The sequence below is a fragment of the Scophthalmus maximus genome, chromosome 10, assembly GCF_022379125.1.
Source record: "Scophthalmus maximus strain ysfricsl-2021 chromosome 10, ASM2237912v1, whole genome shotgun sequence".
Taxonomy (NCBI): Eukaryota; Metazoa; Chordata; class Actinopteri; order Pleuronectiformes; family Scophthalmidae; genus Scophthalmus; species Scophthalmus maximus.
Genome location: NC_061524.1, coordinates 15,117,530 through 15,143,580, shown reverse-complemented (window position 1 = coordinate 15,143,580; position 26,051 = coordinate 15,117,530). Strand labels below are relative to the sequence as shown.

Here is a 26,051-nt window from a genome sequence, read left to right as displayed (position 1 = left end):
CAGGTGGGGAAGTCCGATGCACTGAGTTACAGCGCCACCTGCTAGCACGACTCTCAAGGTGTCGACGAGTGATGTTCGCGGTGTTGTGCGGTGCGGACCGCACCATTTTTTAGTTTTTTCGATTTACAGAACCGGGGCTGCGCCGAAAAAAAACCCAGATATTTTTTTTCTGCTGCACACACAAAAGCCACGACTAACGGACGGTAAGGAAATATTCGCAGATTTTTTACAAAACTTTGTTTGCTTTAGAAACGCTTACTGCCCCTTTAATAGGGTGATACTGTATCAGTGTTTGCTTTGGAGGCTGTTGCACTGCCCCCTGGAGGCCAACGAATAATTGAACGTGGGTTTAATGGAAGGTCACTTTTGAGCTCTTGACTGACACGTTTCATTGAACATCTTCTTTGCAGCGGTGACAGCACCTACGGCTTTTTTCTGTCCACATGTACTTGTGTGCATAAGAGGTGTACAGTAGATCCATCACAGCCTGCTCATTAAGGCCCAAAATGATTAGTGATGATATTCTGGCAGATATCGAGGCTTAGTTCAGATCACAGGAGGAGCGTTGTGAGTGAACTGATATGTTCTCACAGGCGGCAGAGGAGTGAAGAAACGTCTCAACACCTGTCGAGAAAGGTCGCTCTCGTGCTCGCAAGCTGCTCCCTCCCTACACAGACCTCCTTTCTTCTTTGCAGTCTTTTTTTTTTCTTCCTTTTTCCCACCTTCTGCTACACGTTGTTGCCTCCATTGTTTTCGGCATCCGTGTTTTAAAATGCCACATTCTCTGGCTGCGCACTTTCTTTTTCTTTTCCTTTTCCTCCACACCCTTCCTGATCTTTCATTCCTTGTTCTCTAAACTGGAAAAAAAAAAAAGAAGAAAAAAAAAAAGTTTGCCTGCTTTACCTTTTCCACAATTTCTTCTCCGTGTGAGTCAGGGCCATGCAGAAGGGGAAAAAGTCACTTTCTGGTATTGATTGCTTAAAATGTTTATTCCTAAAAATTACAGAAAGTCAGTATCCAACCGTGGCCTGTGTGTTCCAATATTGTTTTCACTGGCAGCGGTGCCTGGCAAACGGAGCGCAGTCGTTATGGTGAAGTTCACAACGCTGTGCTCGCATGTAAAGCATCAAACGCAGAGCCCCCCCAGGAGACGCCCCAGGCAAGAGAGAGAAGTCCGGCCTGCGGTGATGTCAGACGCTGGATTGAAGTTCCCTCTGCAAAAAAAAAAAAAAAAAGGAACAAAGCAAACAGGAATTCAGTCAAATAAAATAAGTGTTGACTCTGATAGTCCAGCGCTGTGTCCCACGAGGCATCAGAACTCACTCAGGCCCCTGAAACATTCATCTGTATCCGCCCCATGTCATGAACAGGGTGAGTTAGGATTGTGCATCAAACCACGCCCGGTGTGATGCAACAAAGATTCAGTGCCTTACATGACTGACAATCTGCAGACACACACACACACACACACACACACACACACACACACACAGACTCAGACTCCCTCTGGCTTGTTGTCCGAACACGTGTATGGATGTTGTATCTGATTAAGTTCATTTTTTTTTAAAATTCTGTCGCGGAAAACCGCAGTGCTGAGAAGCTCTTTGAAGAGAGGAGGGGGTAGAACATGGTGGAAATGGCAGGATTAGTCTCTCTCGTGTGTCCTGGCCACACTGGATTTATTGTGCTTGAGCCCTGTTTTGGAGAGGGTCCCTTCAATCGATTTTTTTTCCACCCAATATGCCGCTACGCTGCCTGTTGGCCTTGGCATGGATATCCGCTCAGTTTATTTAACCGGGGCGTGATTGACAGCCCTCGTGTTGTGTTTGCTGCTGGCCCTCCACCAAGTGCAGCCCAGAATGCTGCACGAGAACACAATGCTCAAGCGTCGGAGGCCGGGAACGTGTGGTTCTGGTTAAGATGTCACTTTCGATCACCTCGGTCAATTGTGAAAACAGGGTGTTGTGTTTCAGTCTGCTTCGATCTGCTGGCGAACGAATTGCGCTCCGTCACTCACTGCCCTCCTAATGGTTTTTAGATGAGGCGGGGATGAGATCCTGCGGGGAGCAGGGGTGAAACGGGGATACAGAGCTCTGAAACATTTTCTAAGCTCTTCTTTGAACAGTGCCTCACGTCGAGACCGACCCCTGTGCTCCGGCATCTCACATCTCTGTAAATCGGGATTATTGGAAACTTCAATGTGCATCATTTTAGCTTTTATTGGTAATTTCTGCTCATTGAGGGAATGTTGCCAACATTTATTATGATAATCTGGCCAAACTGTTGCCTTGTTTACCTCCTTCCTTGTCTACAAGTGTTTCTCATCCTGTCAGACTTTGTTGTAGCGACGTCGCTGAATGTTCCCAGGATTCAGCGTTCTTTTTAGTTTGTACAAAGTTGTTCAAACAGATTAAATGGAAGCCAATTTCTTTCTTTTTTTAAGTTGTGAAAAACCTTTCTTTTAACTGTAAGCCAAGTTAAAAGAAATGCTAATACTGGAATTTGCTCCAGCCTCTTGTGGCCCTGGAAGGTAAAGAAAAGTGTTTGACAGCATCTTAGCGCTTATTTGATTATCTTAGACGTGTTGAACATATGCCTGGAAAATTCAGTTGAAAGCCAGCTGTGTGTGTGTGTGTGTGTGTGTGTGTGCGTGTGTGTGTGTGTGCGTGTGCGTGCGTGCGTGCGTGCGTGATGCCGTTCATGCTCAAATGGTTGCAGAAGCGCCTTAATCTCTAATGCCGTTGACTTGTTTTAGTGTTCAGGCACGGCGACATTAGTCAAACTAATTGAAATCAAATGAGTGAAGATGTGCTCAGGCAATTATAAGCAGGGATGATGAAGCTTTGGTTTTATCTCCGGCTGCGACGAACCTCCAGTGCACCTTCACTCGATTTAGGCCGGCGCTGACCCGAGGACAGAGGGAAAATCAACGGATGTGGGTAAAAAAGAGAGAGCCGCTAAAGTGTATACGGCCACATTATACAGGTTTTTCTTCTTGTCTCCTTCCGCTGCCTTTTCCCCCCTGACCGTTTCCGTACAGTACAAACATTTTCTCAGCATAACCTTTCATATCTGATCTTCTGTCATTTTGCTGTGAACACTTCGGGGCATGTGCTTTGTGCAACTGCTGTTTTGTGGGACATTCTGTGATTGGCGGTCTGTGCATGTGGATTCTTTTTCCACATGGAGCACAGGCCCACACACACACAAGCAGGGGGCACGTGGCCACGTAGACACATGCACAGGTCCTCGCTCCCCTGAAGCACGCACGTTGAGCTTTGTGTTCCGGCTTTTATTCCGCACAGGGGCGACGCCACTCGCTGTTCAGTTCAGCAGAAAGAAACGCAGCTGGAGCCTCCAGGACGCAAACAATGGCGTGGCTGTGATCCTGCCACAGACACACGCAGACACACACACACCTCCACAAAGAGAGAATCCTTTCTGCAGGTCCTTGATTATCACTCCGTGACTGTGCTGGACTACATTGCACAGTTTAAGAATCAGAGGGACTTTCTTCTAAAGCCTTGTTCTTAGTGGTTATAGTAGATACCAACTTTCATTCTGACTTTCAGGCATGTTTACAATGTTTGACCAAAGTAATCTATCCCTGTAAGGGTTATGTTTTCATTTATTTTCTTCAGCGTTAATGACAACCTGTGATTTCCGAGACCCAGCTGCATGTTTGGCTGGGCAGAGTAGATGGGAGTGAACACACTGTATGTTTTGTCGCGTGTACATACGAGTTGTCAAGTAGCCAACGGTCTCCAGTGGTACTGTATCTTCTCTCTGCTTACAAGCCACACAATTAGCTGGAATGCCACAAACCCACTTCAACACATTTATGGGAAAAAAAAGATACAAACTGGATTCACACAACCATGTTTTTGACAACAAATGACTACATAGCCGTTAGGATTGTGAAGTTCTAGTAGGAGAATGTGAGCGACGGAGGTAAAAACACCTGTATGTCCCCTTTTCAAAACATGCAATTTTGATAAACACTTGTGGAGCTTATTGCTCATGCAAACTGAGCTTACATATTGGACCTTAGTGATACAGTTCGAGTCTGACCCGAGAGTGTGATAAGAAAAAAGAGAAGAGGTTTCTATTCTGTCCTCATGATAGCGTCTTTGCAGCGACCTCGGCTGAACCGCTTTGACATTTCTGCACAGACACACAAAAAGCATTTGACTTGAGTAACTCTTACTCTCCACAGAGTCTTTGGCATTCACGGGGAGCATGACAGCGTTGTCAACGCGTGGATCCAACACAGATCCGCGGTGAGTAATTTCAACACATCCATCATCCTGTGTTTGTCCGTTTTTTCACGCTCTGATGCTTTTGGTTTTCGTTGTAAATGTCTCGGAGAGGAATCAAGTCGTCAAGTCTTCACATCTCAGCTGAAATGTTTGATATTTACAGGTGGCAACTGTGGTTTCTGGGGTCCAACTCATTAGCAGGCTGATGTCAGCGGGCTGCGTTCAGGGCTGCTTCTCGAATGGAATGTGTGAGGTTTTGGGCTAAAAATGTCCAAAATATATAACACTTGCTTCAGAAAGTGAAGAGGGAGAAATCCATCAATCTCACTCACTCACTCACTCTCACACACACACACACACACACACACACACACACACACACACACACAGATGCACACACACAGCCCCTACTCTGGAGGACCATGCTGGTCACCACTCGACGATGAATCAATCTAGAACAGTGGCTGTGGTCTAACGCTGGATAAGACGTGACTCGTGTTGCGTAGCTTGTGCCGTCTTGATCGCTGAGAGGTGAATTAATGCTGCGCTGCAGAGCGACGTGGAAGCAAAAAAAAATCATCTGTCAGCATCTTGTGGAAGACGATGTTTTCACTTTTGGGTAATCTTGTCTGCCAAGATATTTATTAAATTCCTAAAAAACTTTCAAGGAAGATGTGGCTGCAGGACAAAAAATAAGTACATCTGTAGTCTTAAATAAATAAAGGGTTACACATGCTAATGTTGTAGTCCACAAAATCACCTCAACTCATATCTACAACTTAAATGATAAGTCTGATGATATTCCATTTATTATTTTGTTTAAAAATCCCAATCAACAATTAACTACTAGCAAATATGACAAATGGCACAAACTGGGTTATTCTTTTTTCGTCATTTAATATGATTTGTTGACAAACAAAAAATAAAACATATCACCAGCCTTATCCTGCAATAATAATTTTATGTTTTACTGCAAATTATTCAGAAATTGTGCAAGAAACTATGATACATTCAATTCAGCTATTATGCCTACAATAATCAAGATAAAGTTTTAATTCGTAGATTTTTAATGATGGCAGATTTTACTGAATTATATCGACGTCTTCATCATGAGCTAGAGACATCACCGCCTCCTTGTTCCCTCACCCTTATTTTCATTTGATTAAAAAAGCCATACACATGAATTTCGACTATTATTAACAGTAAATAATATGAGCTGATGCTCGTTTTAATATTTATAATTTAGAGTTGTTCAACACTATGTGGCAAGTGATTAAAATAATTCATAAATAAATGGTGATGGGTTCAAGTGCACGTATCATTTACCTCATATAAAACTCTTCGTTGTGCTCACAGACACATACGTGTGTGTGTGTGTGTGTGTGTGTGTGTGTGTGTGTGTGTGTGTGTGTATTTTCTCCACTGTGCTGTTGTATTATTCATCAGTAACAAAATGTAACCTACCATCGGAGACAGATGGTCTGGCATATGTTTCTCACGCCCACTGCCTCTGTGGACGTAGTACACACATGCACACACACACACACACACACACGCACAAAACCTAAAGTGTGGAGACCTGGTGTTTCTCACTGTCCCAGTAAGCCCATAGTAAGAACGAGTGACATAGTTAGGATTAACATTGCGGCATTGTTGGAGATTCAGACGGGGCCTCAGCGTGTCTCTAATGAATGTGGTCTGCGGAGCCAGGTCTGTACGTGCAGGGGTTTATACGCAGCGGCTCCACTTATTGACTTGGCCTCAGTTCAGGTCCCACTAAGATAAGTGCCAGGTGATGACGTGAGGACTCCGCGGGTGTGACACAGTTAGTTTCTGAACCCCTGTAGCTCCCAGCGAGCATGCTCCCTGTGCGTTTCGTTATAGTCCAGAGGGGGCTGGGAGCCAAGAGATGACACATAGCAGTGGTGACGAGGGGATCAGGACTTTAAATAACTGATGGAAATAGATGGCAGAGATCCATCAAGGAGAAGATGTTTCAGCGAATAGTTTTCTCTGAGAGTTTCTGTACATCCCCGTTCTCTCCGCAGTGGAGCGATGGGGAGAAGACAGCGGTGGCTACAGTAGGCCAGTCTGAAGATGGGTAGAGAGGAGTGGTAGCACAGAGACAGAGAGCAACCAGAAAGAAAGGACCGGCCACTTGCGATGCCCGGAAGACTGCGTCCCCTCAAAGTAAGCCACCTGGGCTGCGGAGAGAAGGGGCAAAGCACAGAGAAGGGGAAAAAAGTTAGCCGACATCTGCGTCTTTACGGCTGAAAGCGAGCTCATTCTCATGGGGGGGGGTAGTCATGCAAGACAGCGGGGTGCAGAGAGGGGACACGGTCGGAGGAATGTTAGCACCTCTAAGTCTGTACTCAAAATCAGAGCAATTAATGGCAGCTTAAGGCATCTCGTTCTCTGGCAGTGCTCCCTTTGTTCTCCAGATCTTGGTAATCCAACTAAAGTCTACCCCTGACTCTGCCAGGACCACTTACCCACACAGGCCGACCCATCGTCGTTGGGCTCAAAGCCCTGGTTGCATCTCCTCTTGGCACGGCACTTATAGCTGCCGTAGGTGTTGGTGCAGACGGGGCGGTCAGAGGGGCAAACGGAGGGGAACTGGGTACACTCATCTTTATCTGAGGGAGGGGGAGGGGAGGGAAAGACACTTCTCGTCTTGATTTTAAACAGGCTAAGAAACGTGGAGCGGTCGACAGGGCGGTAAATCTTTTTTTTTCGACTTACCTGTGCAGCGACCGTTCTCGTTCAGAGCGAACCCATGACCGCACTGCAAGAAACAACCAGTCGAGTCAGAAACAAGAATGTCTTTGAACCAAACGGTCAGCTTCTTTTAAAATGTGTAGATGTGATACTGTACAGAAGGGTGAGAATTTCAAGGAAAAGCCTGAATACATTTGTGGAAAAACAGCATATGCACATGTTTTCATGCTTCCATACGGGCTGTTTTGTTTTCTATAATTTCTCACCCGTCTGTAGCATCTCGCACATTTTTGTTTGGCCTGTATAAACAATAGACAATCCCAGTGAAAAGTTGTGAGGACCAAGAATGACCAGATTAACCCGGTAGGGAGGATAATGAGCTCCTTATTGTCCGTTAACACCACGCTTCCCATTTTCTGACCCCCAGGTCACCGTTTTGACTAGACACACAGGGATTCTCTTCGCTCCTTCTCCCGCAGTTGTTTGATATTAACCACTGTGTGCGCCAAATAAGGTCCTTCTGAAATTCTTCACATGCCAGCGAAAAACGATTTTACACAGCCGGAACAATCCTTTTGGGTAATGAGATTTTCGGGCGCATTGTGAAACTCTAGCTGTACCTCTATTTCCACAGTCGGTGTGAATTCCTCCTCGTCTCTGGGATAGTGGATTTCCAGCACGGAGTTGATCTCTGAAGGCTCCAGGGGTCGGGCCACCGAGCGGCCATCTGGCCAGTACACCTCCACGTTGGTGGCCACATCTTTACCTGGTCAGACATACGGCACAGACAAAACACACACACACACACACACACACCAAAAATGTTCACATGACATTTGCTGAGTGTTGAAGGCTCATACAAGACTCTACAGACTGTAGATCGTAATGGAACCTCCTTCCTCTATTTTTTCACACACACACAGTAAGAGACAGAGTGGCACCCTCTTCTCCTCTGTCCATTAACCATTTTAATCAGGCATAGAGGAGGAAGGCCCCCATGCAGTGGGCCTCTGCTGCCCTTAATTAAAGTGGCATTTTTCAGTGTAAACAGATCAGTGAGGTACGGTGCCACACAGTGATCCACTGAGCAGGTGCGCTGCCTGGGAGCCAGAGTATATTTCACCTGTCCTGTTCCCCCAAGAAGCCCTCTCATTCGGCGGCGGGGAGTGAATTTCACATGTCTTGAAAAGCAGTGATGCATTTCGCAAGTGAGCAGGTCTGTTCTGCCGCCATGGTGGCGTGGAAAGTTTGCTCTTACCGTTTGTTATGAGTAATCGGGCATTAAAAGTGACTGAGGGCCTCTGGAGCCGATCTGTGCTTGCACAGGCCTAATACAGAACAGGCTCAGTGAGCAGGGCCAGGGAGCAGCGGTGGGTGGGCTAGCAGGCCTGGATGGCCACCAGCAGACTGTCCTAGGGGGCAAACCGGGCCGGCTTCCAGCTGCAGAACCTGTCCCCCATCTCATCCCTCTCCGTCCACCCGGCTCCCTCCCCACGGTCGCCTAATCAGCCTGCAGATATGGAAACGATGCTTTCCAAACAAAGCTTTGATTTTCCTTCTTGCTGCTACTCTGTAATGCTCATTTCTCTCTTTCTGTCAGAGAGCATTGCTGAATTATAGTAGTAAGTTAAATTCCTTTGGATTTTTGCAGACAAAACAATGAACCTATTCATCACCAATATAGTCCACAGGTTAATTGCGAATTAAATAATCATTTGTTGCGGGTTCAGCCCTTGTGGTTAACCAAGACGCCCACGAGGTGGATTCCTGCAACGTGTCCAGAATTTAAATGCAACGTTACCGAGGCCAAAGTGGGCGACGGGCTCCATCTCACACAGGTATCCTGAGCCACCGTCGATGATCCGCGTGTGCGGGCCCGTCTTCTTTGTGTACACCACCACCTTAGCTCCTCTGGCGAAGGCACCGAACTTGGTCCGGGGAATCACCCGCAGCCAGGAGTTAGTGGAGCCCTGGGACAGACACAAGGGTGGGTTTCTGTTCGGATCACAAATGCCTGCTGAGAGTCTGAACTGATTTTAAGGCTGTCGGACACGTCTCAAAAAGTCTCACCTGGTTGACCTTGTAGACAGAGAGCGGCTGCGCTGCACTTTCACCATGAGACACCAACAGTTCCAGGCGGCCGTCGCCATCAAAGTCTGTGGCCACAGCTCCTGGAGATCCATCACACAGTAACGACGACGACTTCATGAATCAGCCCGCATTGCAATCTATCCTCCTCATGTATGGGACACATGGGCACTGTGTGCCACCAGTCACAGAGCTAATCATGTGGAACACATCATTTTTTTTCTTTCATTAAGCTCATGAGGAAACTCAGAAACTCCCAGTGGAGCTCTGGTGCCATCTAATGGTGAGATGTTGGAACATCAGACATGAGGCCTGTTGTGTGACGGCCTGTGCGTGTGTGCCACACTCACCCGTTCCTCTTCCTTCGGGCTCCGATGCCTCCCCAACATGCAACTCTTCGATCTGCGGGTCTCCGTGCTCTCTCCTGCTCACTCTGTCGAGTCAACACACCACAGCCACTGTAAATCTACTGCAGAGGCAGTGTTCAATTTAAAGTTGCCTGGACTTTACTCGAGTATTATAATTTACTCCACAACATTTATTCAGCAACTATAATTAGTTGCTTTACACATTGAGGTTGTACATCGGCTCTGCTTCTGAATAATGACACATGGTAAACTATCATAAACTACCCAACAGTACATCAAATAGGGGAAATTGCAGGCCCCCCCCCATTTAGAATTTACAGCAGTATATAGACATCAATGCTTCATAATAATGTGTAATTTAGTTGTAAGTAAATACTGTGTTTTGGTCAACAGCTAAAAAAAAACAACCCCCTCCATCGGGCCGCCACAGAGGCTGGTGTATAAACAGACAATGAATGATAATATAGTAAATCACAGATGTGCCACTATAAAATATGCATTTATAGGAGAAGATATAATCATTGACAAATACTATATATTAATGACAACTTAAAAAAGGTCCTTTTGGCTCAACTACATTCTTGCATGTTATAAAAGATTCATGAAAAGTTTATAAGTTTTTCTTACAAATTCCGAAAAGGGCTTAAAGTGTTGCAGATAAAATTAACCTTTACTTGACTTCAGAGATAACGCTCCAATAAAGTGATGTATGATAACATGATATCTAAGTGGAGCCGTTCAGCTTTTACCTGTGATGCCGAGTGTAATGAAATCAATATTAAATGATCAAATTACTGCCTACAGTCTTGCTATACACATTTTGAAATTATACCTTCTATTTATCATTGATTGTGCTGGACAAAATGTTTCTTCTTTCTGTAAACACTCCGACTAAAGTTGGTTGCTTTTAAATGCGCCTTACCTTGAATACATTTTTATTAAAGTCGTGCACATAACCAGCTGCTCTGTACCTTAGGCCTCAGTCACACTACATGATTTCAGCACAGATTTTCCACTCGCAAAGAGCTTTTTGGAGAAATGCCCCAGATCAGTGTTCAATCGACGCTGGCACATCGGCACTGACATGAACCGTTAAGAGGAGCGAGAGACTCCGAGACTTTCCAAAGCATTGCATACGCCCGACAGGTATCCAGCAGGCTAATCTCATTGCTGTACTGTTCACACAACTTGTTGTCTTGTAGTAGTGAATTTTGTCTGAAGTGTATTAAACCCAGACAAGCATCGACATGGTTATTTATAATGACCTCTGATCATTTTACTTCACTGATCTGTGCTCAGTCTGTGATTTCTACTGTTTGTACTTTGCTGCCATCTTGATACTGTGTCGTCATTCAGTTTGCAAACAGCAACGATTCCATAATAACAAGACGACAATTGTGTTCAGCAATCTGGTGACTTTGAAAGTTATGCAAGTGCGTACGAGTGACAAAGCATTTCTATATCCAAACCCTCCTTAAGTCATAATTTCATTTCACAGTGCACTAATGTGCTGATCCGGGCTGCGGAACCCCACAGCTCAGCTAAATATTGATTAGTGGTTTAATTAATTAGCTTGGGTACAATGTTTTTTTCTTAGCAGAGTCTAATTAGCTGATTCATCTTCATATTACACAATGGCAGAGCCACGGGCTGTGGAGCAGTGACTCCTGCCAGACCAGCACTGTGTCCAGAGAGACAAAAAATGTCCTCCGTTGACCCGACGTGCAGGAATATTCTGATCCAGGAAATCTCTCGGGTTCACACACCGATTATTGGATAGGGAGTCTGAACTGACACACCGGCTCGTGGCAAGATGCATCCTGATTTCTACGTCCAAATAATGCCAGATCAGATTTTTTATTTTTTTGTTATTCCGACAGGATGAGTTCATTCTACTGTTGAGTCCTTACAACTGATATTTATCATATATTGCATTCTCAGGGCTGAAAGTTCATTAATATTATCTCGAGAGGAAGCGAAACGTGAGCCAAAAGAGAGACCTAAAACTGTCTTAATGAAAGATTCATTCATGTGTGGAGGAGGAGGCGGGATGCCAGACTAGATAAGTATCCCTGGCTGGGACTTTTTAATTCTTCTCTGCTTTCAAGCCCACTTTTAGAATATTAAATCAAGACGCAAGAGTAGTCCATTAAGCTCATCATCGAAGCGCTATTAAAACTTACTGCCCTACTAGTACAACGTGTGTGTGTGTGTGCGTGCGTGTGTGCGTGCGTGCGTGTGTGTGTCTGAGTTATATCTGTGTGAGTACCTAAAGAGCCTGTTGGCGGAGGGGCCCCGGTAGGCGATGTTATTGAAGAAGACCTCCAGCTCATTGTCATTGTCAAAGTCTGCAACGATAACGGTGCGAACTGGAGACGGCATGGCGAACTTCTGGGACGCTATGTCCTGAGGAAAAAAACCCAAAACAAAACACATGGTACATCTGTGAAACACACAGTCACTTGTCAGACACACGACACATGACGGAAGGTCTCATATTCTGTGCTTGAAAGGCCTTTGTAGAAGGTAAAAGTATGTGAGAAAATACAACATCCTAACCACATTTACCTGCTCTACGGGCGTATTGATTCACAAAGTGTGTCCTTATTGCCATGTTCATTACATATTCGTGCATAAAGGACAGTTACGTCACACAAACCTGTTGGTTTTCTGTAATTCATACGTTGAACGCTGGTCTAATTTGTTCATCTGTTGTTGCCTTTTTTGGGTAAGAGCTAGATCCAACACTTTCATAAACACACAGTAAAGGTCATTTTTGTTACTTTATATGCAAAAGAATGTGTAAAATTCAATTCTAAACTTTCTTTGTCTTCAATGTGGACGTTTGAGGTTCATACACAGTACAAGGTTTGTTTGTTTGTCATCTCCACAGACGAGTCAGAGGTTTGGCATCTTGCTTGAGGGCAGAACATTTTAAGAAAAGAGAGGCTATTTGCCAGGTGAACTCTGGGAGGTGCACTGTGAGAACAACACAGATGTTGTCAAAGTAAGGACATGACGGTATTGCGTGTTGAAATTTAAGGATTTTCTAGACCCTGTTGTTATTTCAGGATGCATCTTATACGTGTTAAGTTCAACATGTTTGAACCGGAGCCGGTCGGTAGAAAAATGGTTCCATGACCTGGGACATGAGGTCACGAGTTCCATCTTCACGGCAGACATGTCCATCTATAATCGGTGTCCGGTCCTTGAGTTAGACACTGATCTGTCATCTGTTTACCCACTGACTGTAGGTCAACCCGGCAAAGGGGTTTCACCTGAAGCCTGAAGATGAGGACAAAGGCCCCTTTGACATCCTCTGGCATCGGAGAGGTAGGCTGCAACTCTCCGGCCCCAAAAAGGTCTCCTCAGCAGAGGAGTTTTTGTATGGGAAAGTAACGGATATCTCCTCGCTTCAGTGACACGGTGATAAGTCGGGGAAGAGTTATAGAGCGGCCCTTCACTCCCTCCAGTATTTACTCCCTGTTTTAATTATAAGGCTCATAAAGCTGCAGGAGGGGGCTGCCCGCAGTGACCTTCTGCTTCCCAGGTGAAGGAGAGGCGATGGCCAACCGAGGCCATGAGGGAGGAAGAGAGGAACGGTTGTACATTCACTATATTATTAGGTGGATGGATGTGCCGTAAGAAAAAAAAAGACGGAAGAATAAATATGGAACACAAAAACATGAAACTTGCAGGAAAAGAGGGGAGAAAGTTTAAGTCTGTGATTTGAAATGCATAAGGTTTCTCAAAGTGGAAGTTATTCACAACTTTAGAGGATTTATTGTGACAACGAAATGCATTTTCAAGATATTAATATTGTAAATAACATGGGAAATATTAGTAATCTTAAGAGTTATTTAAATTTATCTTGTTGCTCATATATTCATTTTGGCAAGAAGTATGACTAGTTGGAATAATTGTATAAACATTAGGGTTGTTATTACAGTGAAATAATTCTACATACCACAACCTTACAGCTTTATATCCATTCATCATTCAGTGCACTAACAGAGAGAACTTCTGCTCTGGCCCTTTTTCTGTCTCTTTAAATACATATTAGATGTGTGAGGCTGTGTTTTTGCGCGTGTGCGTGTTAAACCTTGCGCAAGGAAAACCTCGGCAATAGATTTTAATTAAAGCACAAACAGGCCTAATCGGCACTTTCCACCACCTCGGCAAGCTGCTGTTTCAGCCCAATTTAATTAGCGGTTTACTGGAGTGATACAACAGCTTCATTATGCATGCCAAAGGTCAATAGTGGCTAGTAGGAGTGTCAGCTTATGAGGGGGGAAAGGGGTCTTAAATGTGTTGTGGGCTTGTGATTTAACAATCTTGGTTTAAAAAAAAAAACATGGGCTAGTTAATTCAATTTGTCTAAGGGTTTTTGTGTGTGTGTGTGTGTGTGTGTGTGTGTGTGTGTGTGTGTCACGGGATGGAATTGTCTCTGGGCTAACCATCAGACATTAACCTCTTATTTGACCCCTATAAAGATGTCTCATGTGACATTTATCTCTTTGGTAAAAAATGTGGTCGCAGGTCCTGACACATAGATCACCAGGCACAAAAACCTCTGCAGATTTACGCAGCGGAGGCTGCCTCTGTCTCTGCCGCTCTCTGAACTGCGGCTGTCTCGCAGGGGTCGTCGATTGAGTAAATTAACCACTTGTCCGGCTTTAAATCCAGCTCTATCCCAACTCGTGCTAATTCCCAAGCGGTCCATTAGCATTGATAGCTCGCAGTGTTAATGTGCGACGTCTTTGTGCTGCTCGTTTATTATAGACGCTGATCTGGTCAAGTGGAGACTTGTGTAGGTTCCAAAAACCAACAATCACATGTAAACCCCTCATCTGACCCCTGTAAAGGTGTCTCCGGTGACAATAATCACTTTGGTAAAAGATGGGGTTGCAGGTGCTTTCTACAGTGACCGGCCATGTGTGCGGAAGCATGAAAGTTAGTGGAGTTTGAAGCTTCCATTTCCTCCAACTGATAGTGTGCCCACAGCCCTATTCACCGTGTCTTGCCCTTTTCTGTGTCGGCAGCCCTTGCAGCTTACCTTCGAGTGGGAACTTTTGAAACAGGTATACACACGGTGTGTAAATATTGGAATTCATTTGCGTGTAGACTTGTGAAATTACCCACAAAACACATTTGAACCCACCTTGAACTTCTGTTTGCGGTTATTCTGCTGTATGTACAGGCGATGAGGCCCATTCCAGTTCCCGTAAACAATGTCGGTCTTGCCGTCACGGTTGAAGTCTGCCAGAGCAACCCCTCTGCCGTGCTGCATGGGGTCCTCCACACCTATAATCATGAGGTACTATACTTTATTATACAAAGACTACCCTTGTGTATTATTTTTGCAGGAGATTCACATGACATGTCATCTGCTGCGCGCGCTCCTCTCACCAGCCTGCTGTGCCACATCTGTGAACGTTCCATCCCCGTTGTTCCTGAACAAGAAGTTGGGTCCATACTCGTTGTCGCAAAACACATCCGACAGCGTCTGGCTGACGATGGGCCCCACCACGACACCTCTCCCTCCTGCACAGAGGTAAACAGAGACGAGCCTCCGCGGTGAGAGAAAATTAGACGGTTAAAGTAAAGGGTAAGCAGACAGCTTTAAAAATAAAAAACTGCGGCGTGATAGGCAAAATAACAGAGCGCAGAACGAGAGAGATCAGCTTGAGATCATTATCGTCTTTCCAGGCAATTTCCTCTGAGCAGGGCGGATACAGACACTGACTGACGGACCTGGCACACACAGACATACACACCTACGGCCGAGGGCACAAACAACAGTGCAAAGGCGCAGCACACGCTGAGAATCCTTTGCATTAACCAAAAGCTAACAGTCATTTTCCCCTGATGAAAAGATGTTCACGACTGTTCAATACACTCGATATCACCCCAGGAATTGAGTGTTTCGCTGAAGTGTCGCATGTCGGACCAGCAGAGTCTAATTATGGAGCTGAGAGGGCTTTGAGTGCTCTTGCAAGTATGTAGAGTCAGTGCAGTGATTTACTGGGCCGCTCCATCGGCCCAGACAAATACCACTCGCGCCCTATGGCCGTAAACCACTAATGTCTCTGCAGAGATATGTAACCATTGGATATACAACTTCACTCACTGTCCCTCTGCTCTGATTCACGGCAGGTTGGTTGAAAAGCCGACGACTGTGCGTCATTCACGGCCATTCTGAGCCAGCTCGCTCTGCTGCCCCGGTGGCTTAGTTGACGTCTGGCATGCAAAAAGAATTTGATGAAGATTGATTCTGTTCCGCACAAATACAAAGTCATTTTGCCACTTCCAGAACTTACCTGGGCATCAAAGTCAAGGACTCTTCAGTGGTTACAATAAAGATTCATAGAGGCGGCACTTTTTTTACTCATGATAGTCTCTGTCATCAGAGAAACAAATCACGGTGAAATAGTTCGGTCTGGCATTTATTGTTCCCCCCTTCTATTCTTACCAAAGAATCAGAATCAAGGTCAGACGTTCAGTTTCAAAATAATTAAAATGGCAGTTTAATTCATTAAAATATTTAGTGACCTGCAATTTATGGTATATTTTTAATTAAATGTGTTTATTATGTAATAAATATAAATGTCAACTTGTTACACACAATTGCCAGGAGTCACCATCTCTGACCACGAAGAGGAATTTAGACTTTTTAAAGATTATTTTAAAGATTATTTTATCCTGTCTCATTTCTTTTATACCTGACAGAAGACAGACGGGAGTGACGGGTGTGGCGCGCTCAAAACTACCTTGACAGGATTTGAACCAGGTACGTTGCTGTTACATACTGTATATGATGCATTTTAACCTGTTTTAGTACCCGTCCATACTAACGCGCCTCAAAACGTATATATTACATATGAGGCTTCCCGTACACTGGACATCAGTACATGCCAGTGTAAACAGGAAGCAGACAGTAACACGAGGGATTTCTTTTCTTCTTGACGAACAATGACGACGTAAAGCAGTTACTGACAATAAGTGTTTACAGGCTTTCGGCCTTACTGCTGGTAGTCTAGATGAAGCCGACAAATGCGGGTCACTGGATCATCATTTCAAAACATCTCTGTGTTTGCCCGTCCATGCTACAACGCTTGCCCGGAAACGGCAGGCATAACTCGCAGCAGCAGTGATGCGTTTTAAAATGAAAACGTAGTAATGTGGATGTAAACCCTGAGTCTATGTAATCTTTTTCGGCGTGTATCTCGGGGCAGACAGACTCTAATCGCGCGCAGTACTGTATTGGCCTCCACACACTTTTAGTCGCACCTTCAGAAGTTCGGGGGAACCACCCTAGGCAGAGATAGATACCGTCTCTGAGCTGCTGAGCTGGTCTGATGCATGTGAGTGTCGCCCTTCCCCTCGGCTTCCCTGTGACTTTGAATGGAGTAAACAGCTGACGGGGCCAAAAGAGCCCCCTAACACTTCTCTCTCTCTCTAGTCATTTCTATTTTCTCCCTTCGCTTACACTCATCATGTTCTCTTTTCTTTTTTCTAACGCCTGGCTCCTCTCCAGCTCCCCTTTACTCTCCTCCTGTCGAGCACCTTCCCTGTGCTAAAGTCCTATATTTCAGACGCTATGGGAACAACCAGCACATGCTCCTCTGCAGAGGTCTGTATAAATCAGACTGAAGGTCCAGCAGTGCTCTTACATCACTCAGTCTCCCACACACACATGCACGCACACAGTCGTGTCTATGTGACTTCAGAGGACATTACATTGACTTACATTCATTTCCAACTTTAAGAAAAACTACTACTTATCTAACCCCAACCTTTACTCTAACCTTAAAACAATAATTTGCTTTATGGGGACCTGCTTTCGTCCCCATAAGGAAGACAAACAGATTTAGATCCCCACAAAACACACACACACACACACACAAACACACACACAAGCACACTGAGTCGTTTCTTCACACCTACCAGTGAACTTGTTGACTCCGGCCTGCTCTGCCACACTGGAGAGGGCAATGACGCCCTGTGAAAGGTCACTCGCCGCCTCATCCATCTCTATGAGAGCATGAGGACCCACGATGCCACTGGCGTAGTTTGCTATGTAGATAGCATAACGCCCTGTGCCCTGGGAGGAAAAAGCAAATATCTTTTTTTTAATGATATAATCTTTCTTTCTTTTTTTGATACACGTTATTACATACTTTCATTTGCCCCGTCAGTGATAAAGGGATATCATGCCTTTTCCTATATACTCAGAGGAAAGGCGTGCTGTTGTCAAAACATCCACTCATGGAGATTCATCAACGATTACTCAAATAGGAGTAAATAGTGTAATTACAGTGGACTATTTTCCATAGTTTAGAATATTTATGTCATCAGAAAGTGTGTGTGTGTTAGAGAGAGAGAGCGAGAGAGAGAGAGAAGCTGACCTAAAATAAACTGTAATGCAAATAAGATATTTGCTGTACTAAAGGAATATAGAGAGGAGAAGGTGTATCGGTCTTTGGCTTCATTGTCTTTTTGTGGGATTTGTTAGCTGTATATCGAGAATATAGAAAATCACCAGACTTCCTTCAACTACCTATTTAAAATTCTTTCCTATCTCGGAATATTATGTGCATATTTTAACCTTTTCCAATCAAGCCTTTTCTTTCCCCCCTTATCTGCCCGTACCCTATTTCCTACCCTTTACCCCCTCTCTCTCTCTCTCTCTCTCTCTCTCACTCTCTCGCTCTCTGCCTCTCCCCTTACTCCTTCCTCTGCCTCCCTTTGGAGATTAATTTCACACTCCATTATCAGTCAGAGTCCCTGCAGACACAAACTCACAGACGGAACCACTCTAATAGACTACACACTCAATTCCAATGAGCTTTCCCACCAGACCTAACATATTTCTGTCAATACAAACACATGCACGTATCCAAAACACACACACACACACACACACACACACGCACACACACACCATTTTACCATTTGTGTTAACCTTAACATATTTTACAAGACAAGAAAAGTAAATGAGATCGGCTGATGTAAATGTCATCAAGCTTCACATTATGGCCTGCTGAAGTGGGAGGAGTGGGCAGCACTCTCTTTCTCTCTCTCTCTCTCACACACACACACACACACACACACACACACACTGAGAACTTGACGGAATGAGACTGCACCACAACGAAGGCCACTGGCAGTTACTTAACAGACTTAAAAGTCAATGATTTTTCAATAAGTCTTCACCCAAGGCTAATTCCTGTCACTGGAATTGTCATTGTAAATAGTGTGACATGCGTGTGTGCAAAGCGCGTGTTGGTGCAGGGATGTGTGACTGCACGCCTTTTACAGCTGCCGCAGTGAATGAGCCTGAGTGAGCTACCAACCTGTAATGTAACATTTCCATTTTTATTTAATTTTACAAAGGAAATGTTTGTTGTGCTTTTTTCTCTAACACATTGCAATTATTTAGCCTTTTAAAAAAGAGTTCAATTTGCACTGCTGGCTCCCAGTGCAAATTGAACGAATCCATCAGTTCAATGCAAAACCTTTCAATATGTCACCTCCATCAGTTTACATAAGACTAATGACTGGAGGAACCTTTCAAGGAGAGTGGGAGAGACAAATAGCCTGGATGACTAATTATGCCTATTCTTGTTCTGAATGATAACAATTTATTTATGAGTAAACACCAAGACCAAACACACGGGCTACCGAGCCAACTCTACAACATGGTTTTTGTACAGATCTGGTTTTTGGCCTGTGCTACCCGCTGCTGTTATTCATAAGCTGTTCAATAGGAAAATGTAATCTCTCTGTCTGTCTGCCGAACCAGCATGGAAGAGCACACACACACCGGGCTTCCTGTAAAACCAGTAACCATTAAAAGTTGATATCTGTCCAATCGCTTTGGCAGCTGCTTAACCTATCAGTGCTCAGTGAGATGGGACTGTGGTTAGAAACAAGAAAATCTATTGCAATCCCCGCTCTCCCCTTCCCACTATTACCTCCTCTGTCCTTCCCTCAGATTGAAAGTGAGAACTGTAAGTTTGTGTATGAGATAAGAGGCAAAGAAAGAGTGTGAGCGCGTCAGTGAGTGAGAGGAAAAAAACTGGAGGGAATGGAAGAAAACAACGGGAAAGGGACGGAGCGGGTGAGAGAAAACGTTACGGGCAGAACGCAGTAGTGTGCCGTCATCACTCCTCCCCTCGCGCGGTGTTCTATAAAACAAACGAGCCCTGGCTTCTATAATTACACTGGTGCGATGGACAGAAGAGAGAAAATGGCACACCATTCCCCCAAATGAACTGTCATAGCACAAGCTGAGAAGGGCGGCGTAGGCAGGGCATGAGTTATCACTGGTAAACAAACAGAAGCATCCATGCATGTACACAGAAGACACTCTGGGGAGCTTGTGTGTGTCTGTAGCGTGGATCTGCATAGTTGTGTGTGTGTGTGTGTGTGTGTGTGTGTGTGTGTGTGTGTGTGTGCGTGCGTGTGTGTGTGTGTAGTACCTTTCGGTCCACACAGGCCACTGAGCGCCCAGCCATTCGGTTTGCCACATCTCTGTGTTCGTTAATGTCATCGTTCAGCAGATCTTCGAAACGTCCATTACGGAACTTAAACAGCTTGTCGGAATATGTCGCCCGACCTTGGTGCGGAGAGACGTTCAGGAGAGTTCAGGAGAGGCAGAGATTGTGCGGAGAGAGTCAAGAAGGTATTATGCAACACAAGAACCGTGGGTGATTCGGGAAACATACTGTAAGAGCGCGTTGCCGTGGCTGAAAGTGGGAAATGTGAGTCAGGAGTTTTTCACAAAATGATAGAGGTGAGGTGTTGCAGTTTTTGGCAGCACGCGCTCTGTAGCTCTCAGATTGATTAACAGCAGCACAACGCTTATCTGTTATCTGATGAAGACTCCGATGAGATAAGCTTAACATCTGCATACGAATTCTGCTGCTTTGTCTCTGTACAAGACAAGAGTCATAACCCCTGTGTGAGTGTGCTCAATATGCATATGTATTTGTATTGCCGAAAGCATATCAGTTTGTACTGTACCAGAGAAGGCGTTGTTGGTGTTGAGGACATAAATCTCCTCCCGACCGTCTCCGTCGATGTCGCACGCTGTCACTCCGATCGCGTTGCCTTGACGGTCTCTCAGGGCGTAGAAAGGGGAGCTACGGTTGTCAACGGCGATGTTGAAAAGTCTCTTCCTCTGCTTGTCGTACTTTAGCACCAGGTTTGGCCCGTTGTAGCTGTCAACAAACACCAGTGGCAAGTTGTTATCATGCAGGTCCTGAACGGTAGCTAATTATGTTGCATAAAAAAAAAAACTAATTCATGGTGCTTCATTTATGGATGAACTTGCTCAACACTCTGATGACTTTTGTAAAACTGGATTTCTGTAGCCCCTGGGAATTGTTGTTTTCAGGATTTGGGGAGTTTTGCTTTTTTCTTTTAACCATTATATTTGGCAAATCTGTTTCCTGATTTTGACTACTAATTTACATCAGGGTACCCTCTAAATATTTAGGTTCCAACAATGTCTTGTATGTTTGTATATAGAAATTAGAATTCAGGAGAGGCAAAGATGCTACACAGGTGGTACGGTTGTTACTTGATGTGACTAAAGAAATGACCATGCCACAATTAAATACTGAAGGTCAACAACGGCATTATGAAATAAACCCGAAAACACGGCACCCAAAAATCCTTCTAATCCCAGATGAAATCAGGTTTTGTCCTCCCGTGAAGTTTTGTGATGCCCTCCTGTCCAGGACGCCTGCTGAATAGGATAGCTGGTTAAGCAGGGTCATTTTAGTCCATCTATATTCTGTTAAGCACAGAGAAATCCATCCCTGCTCCACTGGATAGGGACAGGCTTGCCAAACTGTTCCCATCAATGGCGCACTATCCAATCACATCCACTTTCATCAGCTGAGTGAGCCTCGGGGGCACCCTTACATCTCACATCATTTAGTCTCTGTCATTGTCTTCAACCTTTAGATTGGAACATGACAGTGGACTTTTTATTCTAGCCACAAATTTAGAATTAGATATCAATCAGCCGTCGATTAATTCCTCTAATTGTGTATAGTGAAAATAAAGAACACCTGTAATGCTTTGAGAAGAGCAAAGGGGATTTAGGGGCGAGAATGAATCTACGTTTGAGGCATGTCACTGCCCCCCTCCTCCCTGTTTCTCACCCAGCTACGAATATCTCCAGGTCTCCGTCCCCGTCCACGTCGGTGATGGCCACGCCGTAGTTGAGCTGAGTGGGGTTGTTGTCGTAGTCAGGAGGGAGGACGGTCCTGGTTATGGCCGAGAACATGGGCTCTGAGCGCTGAGCCGAGGAGTGGGCAGGCAGGAGCAAAAGCAGCAGCCACAACAACATCCTCACCTGAGGGCAGAAGCACATTGCTGACACAACAGCTGAAAATGGAGGAGGGCTATGGTGAGAGAGAGAAACAACAGCAGGGAAGGAGATGGGAAGGTGTTTTGTTTATGTTGTGTATGTCCTGTTTTTATTTGAGGGGGGGGGGGAATCTGCCACTTTTTCATCCTTCAAAGTATTCACGTCGCTGTAAAATGTACACCGATGATACTTCATCACTATAGAAAAACACACTTTCAGGCAAACGGAAATCTTACAAGAAGCGGGAAAAAAAGTCACACACTTGCAAAGTGCAGCTCCTGCCGCTGTTGCTACTTCTCCAAATCCATAGTGAGGCAGACATCAGTGGGAAAAAAAATTGGGCAGAGTTCTCTGCTACACCGAGACGTAAAGATGAAGATCTACCACCGCAATCAGCCGCGTTGTGCAGGATTATATCTGAGCCACCGATCACATGCAGACAGGTTGAGGAATTACAGGACAGCAAATCCATACATGGAGCAGGGCATTAGCCTGAGGCCAAGTGAGCAGAGGAAACCAATATGACCTGATATAACAGGGCCCGATGTTGTCTTTCCCTGAGGGAGGGGGACCAACTCTACATTGGGAACGCTTTTCCTGATAAAAGGCCCGTGCGGTGTGTAAGTGTCCCTTTCAATGGTCGGGTGGATAAAAAAGGGTGAAAGTGGAGGAATTGATCCGATGGACTTGTGAAGCGCAGGCAGGTGGAGGTGGAGTTGCTGATGCTCAAACTGAAAAGAGAGAAGAGAAACATGACTGAGGGGGAGAAAGGAAAGAGGAAGGTCACCTTCTTAAGGCAAAAAGAAAAAAAAAATCATCATTAACAACACTGTAAAACTTTGCACACACACAAACTGAACGGTGTTTTTTACAAGCTGACAACTTGATTTGCACTGCCTGTGGATTTATGAACGCAGCCTTCGTCATAGTACTCATTCCATCTGCTGTGCCATTGAGCCGTACCCATCCCTGCCTCCACACTGCCGCAGAACCTTTTCACTTTCTGCTCCGGGTGATGTATGGCTCTTTAACATCTCCCTCAACAATTCAATTTGAGATAAAAATTTTAAAAAAACGCGCAGTGCTGTTTGAGTGATACTCTGAAGAGCACATCGGTGCGGAGAGGAAGCACCTCCGCTGACACCTGCAGAAATATGGCCAGGGCCAGTGCTAGCTCTCCGGGCAGGCGGCGCATGAGATAATGCTGGCTGGAGAGCTGGTCGCCATGTAGACTGTGGCTGCTAGCAGGAAGGGTTAATCAACAACAGCGGGCGCTCGAGACGAGGCGCTCTCCACCCATTAGAACGGGATGTAATGACAAATGAGCTGAGCAGTTCCAGACTACAGGAGGCGGCTTTACAGACTTGCTGATATACTCCGTGTTAGATAGGGGGCGGCGAGCTATGAATAATGTGCAAGAATAGGGTCTTGAAATATATTTGTAGGTTGGAGAATTCTTTAAAAAAAAAGAAGAAGAAGAACAATTCCATGCAAAGTAATAACTAGATAGACGAGGGAGGTAAAAAGGACAAATGAGTGGTTGGAACCATCGGGGACCGGCCTGATAAAATGGTGTGGTACTACATTATCCAGTCAAGGACACGCAGTCGCTTTGCCCAGCATTCACTGCAGTAAAAACTAAGACACCCGAGTCGTCATTCACCTAAAGTTGCGACATGACTCTCGCACAAGCCCGGATTCATAAATTCATAATGTACTCGTTGGGGTTTTTCGGAACGCCACGTCTGCAGGGTCAGATCTGTCCCAATGTAAAGAATAGGAAGCATCACATAATGTAATTTGAAGCAAACCAGTCAAAGACCCTGAAAAAGCTGTGGGGGGAAAATGTCGTCTGGAGCGGAGAAATGTTTTCGATTTGGTTATTTATGGCTGCATTAAGAGGCCATTATCAAAGCGTGCAACATCAGCAGGTGCTTTCTGGAGCGTTCAAGCCCAGCTCTGATCCTGATAACACTGCGACAAAGAGCCAGCAACATCTTCAGTTTCAAACACACACACACACACACACACACACACACACACACACACACACACACACACTTCCAGAATCTCTTCTCTGGGAAGGACACCCACTGCAGAAAACACACACACAGGCACTCACGCACGCACGCACACACACACACACACACACACACACACACACACACACACACACACACAAACTAAGAAGTCACTCTGAACAAGTCAACAATTCAAATGCCAATTCATCCACCACTTGCCAGGGTCAAAATCAAACAATATACTGAAAATATCTGACTACGACTCCTCGTCTGTTTCACAACAAACCACAAGACCTGAACGATGTTCATGATGAAAACTACCACAACAGAAATTTTAAATATATGTACATATTTTTTTAAATTTCAGTTGTCGTAGTTTTTTGTAGTTAGTCTCTTGAATGTAACACCTGTCTTACTCGTATAACGTCTGTCTATTTATTTATCTATCAATCTATCTATCTATTTTTTCCAAATATATTAGTTATACAACACTCTACTTTGAATGCATACACCAAGTACCAAGGCAAAAATAACAACTAGTTTAAACTATGAAATAACACGTACAACCATTATAAAAACAGCGACAAACTGCTGCAATAAAGGAAAAGAAAAAAGATCAATTTTGGAAAATCCAGCTGTGGTCATTTGACTGTCTGCAGCTTCTTTTTGTTTAGAATCCACATAGTGTGAGGCAACGTTGAATCCGTGGCAGTCAGGTGTGGGTGATGATAAACCAGCATCGCAGGCTGTGTGACTGATGTATGACAAGCGAACGTCCAAAAGGGAAAGTTGCGCCCCGAATCGCGACGGACGTCAACTTTGTCTCGGCTCTAGTTTGCGCGGCAGGTCCCTGCGGAGCGCTGCGGCGGGGCAGCATCGGCACCAGCACCAGCACCAGCATCAGCATCAGCATCAGCACCAGCATCAGCATCAGCATCAGCACCAGCATCAGCATCAGCATCAGCATCAGCACCAGCATCAGCATCAGCACCAGCACCAGCAGCAAGCGAAACTCACAGGTACTCACAGATGCTCGGGGAAAACTCCGACAAATCCTCCAGCGATTGGCGGCACCCAGCAGAGAGAAAGAGAGGGGGAGAGAAGAAAAAGAGAGAGGGAGAGTCCGTCACCTAATTGTGCCGCGGATGTCGCACTTATCTCAGGGGTTTTGTTTTTTTTTCTTTCACTTATTCCCTTCACACAACTTCCAAAAAGATTTGCTTTATGAAATCGCCGGTGTGGGATTCGAGCCAATCACCGGGCAGTGTGAGGAATATTAAAAACAGGCGGCCAATGCGGGAGCTGGCTGCCGGTGGGTGGGCGTGTCTCCAGGTGTCGACGATGACACGGCGGAGGGGCGCAGCTGGGATGAGGATGCGCAGCCTCCTCGGTTCCGTCGGGATGCTGTGGCTCCGGTCCCATCCGCGTGCGATCAGTCCGTCGACCATCCTTTATGTTGTTGTTGTTGTTTCTGTAATCCTTTCCACTTATTGCCATGTAGTATAAAGTTATGGACTGAACTGCTCTGTAAATTTTTAATTTAAAAAAATACATAATTGATTGCAATTTACCCGATTTGTAACCACAGTCTCTGAATAGAAACCATCAGAGCATAAGCTTTCTGATTATTTCTGTTGGCCTCACACATTAACCCTATAGTCAAAGAGTTTTTTCAGGTCAAATGAATCAGTGTAAACTGATGCATATACATGTGTATAGTTGTGTCGCTGACCTGAATATGCAAACATTTTGCCAACCCTTGTTGTTTACACTAATTTAATTTTGATCACTAACAGTCCAGCACTCACTCAAAACACTGTTTAACTCTGGCCTGACCCTATAAACACTGCAGTTTGTTGTGACATATGTTTTCAATATCAATCAGTTCATGAATACAAAAGACTATGTATATTTTCTCTAATCCACCAGAAGTCTGATTACTCTCATATTAACAAAAATTACTCATTGGCCCCTTTTAGATTATCTAAGCAGATCCACAGAACTGTCTCAGCTTCCATTTAGGGATGAAAAGAATAAAACAACAGCATCCCATTTGCATAGATTTGCAGAGTTACAAGTATCAGTGGCAATGATCCTCAAAAGTAATAAATAATTCCTTCTCAGACTGATGAGCAAAAAGTTAGTGTTCTGTCTCATAACAGTCGCAATGGTGTGCGTACGCGCGCGTGAGAGTGTGTGTGTGTGTGTGTGT

General features: G+C 44.9%; 1 protein-coding gene across 3 annotated transcripts; it reads right to left on the bottom strand.

Annotated features, from left to right (window-relative positions):
* Positions 1-1,000: 1,000 nt before the first annotated feature.
* crtac1b (cartilage acidic protein 1b) lies at positions 1,001-25,018 on the bottom strand. Of its 3 annotated transcripts, none has more exons than XM_035606737.2 (16): positions 24,867-25,018; positions 22,081-22,549; positions 21,610-21,803; positions 20,462-20,658; positions 19,918-20,054; positions 17,381-17,537; positions 14,843-14,977; positions 14,595-14,737; positions 11,703-11,839; positions 9,416-9,498; positions 9,048-9,148; positions 8,779-8,947; positions 7,598-7,743; positions 7,002-7,044; positions 6,752-6,895; positions 1,001-1,214 (listed from the first exon to the last, which is right to left on the bottom strand). In XM_035606737.2, the coding sequence occupies exons 2-16, from the start codon at positions 22,288-22,290 to the stop codon at positions 1,099-1,101; spliced, it is 2,112 nt and encodes a 703-aa protein (XP_035462630.1). In that variant the 5' UTR covers positions 22,291-22,549; positions 24,867-25,018; the 3' UTR covers positions 1,001-1,098. The 3 variants fall into 3 exon arrangements, with proteins under 3 accessions (XP_035462630.1, XP_035462629.1, XP_047190878.1); XM_035606736.2 differs by lacking the exon at positions 1,001-1,214 and adding an exon at positions 3,611-6,463; XM_047334922.1 differs by lacking the exons at positions 1,001-1,214; positions 22,081-22,549; positions 24,867-25,018 and adding an exon at positions 3,611-6,463 and having other exon boundaries at positions 21,610-22,023.
* Between the last annotated feature and the right edge of the window lie 1,033 nt (positions 25,019-26,051).

Bases quoted from the DNA above. Each gene is read 5' to 3' on its own strand.
- crtac1b (XM_035606736.2), bottom strand. From the start codon at position 22,290: ATGGATTTGCTGTCCTGTAATTCCTCAACCTGTCTGCATGTGATCGGT. The intron at 7,045-7,597 runs GTACAGCTAGAG...TGTTTCTTGCAG, and splicing joins CACCGACTGTGGAAATAGAG to TGCGGTCATGGGTTCGCTCT. The intron at 6,464-6,751 runs GTAAGTGGTCCT...TTCTCTCCGCAG, and splicing joins CGATGGGTCGGCCTGTGTGG to CCCAGGTGGCTTACTTTGAG.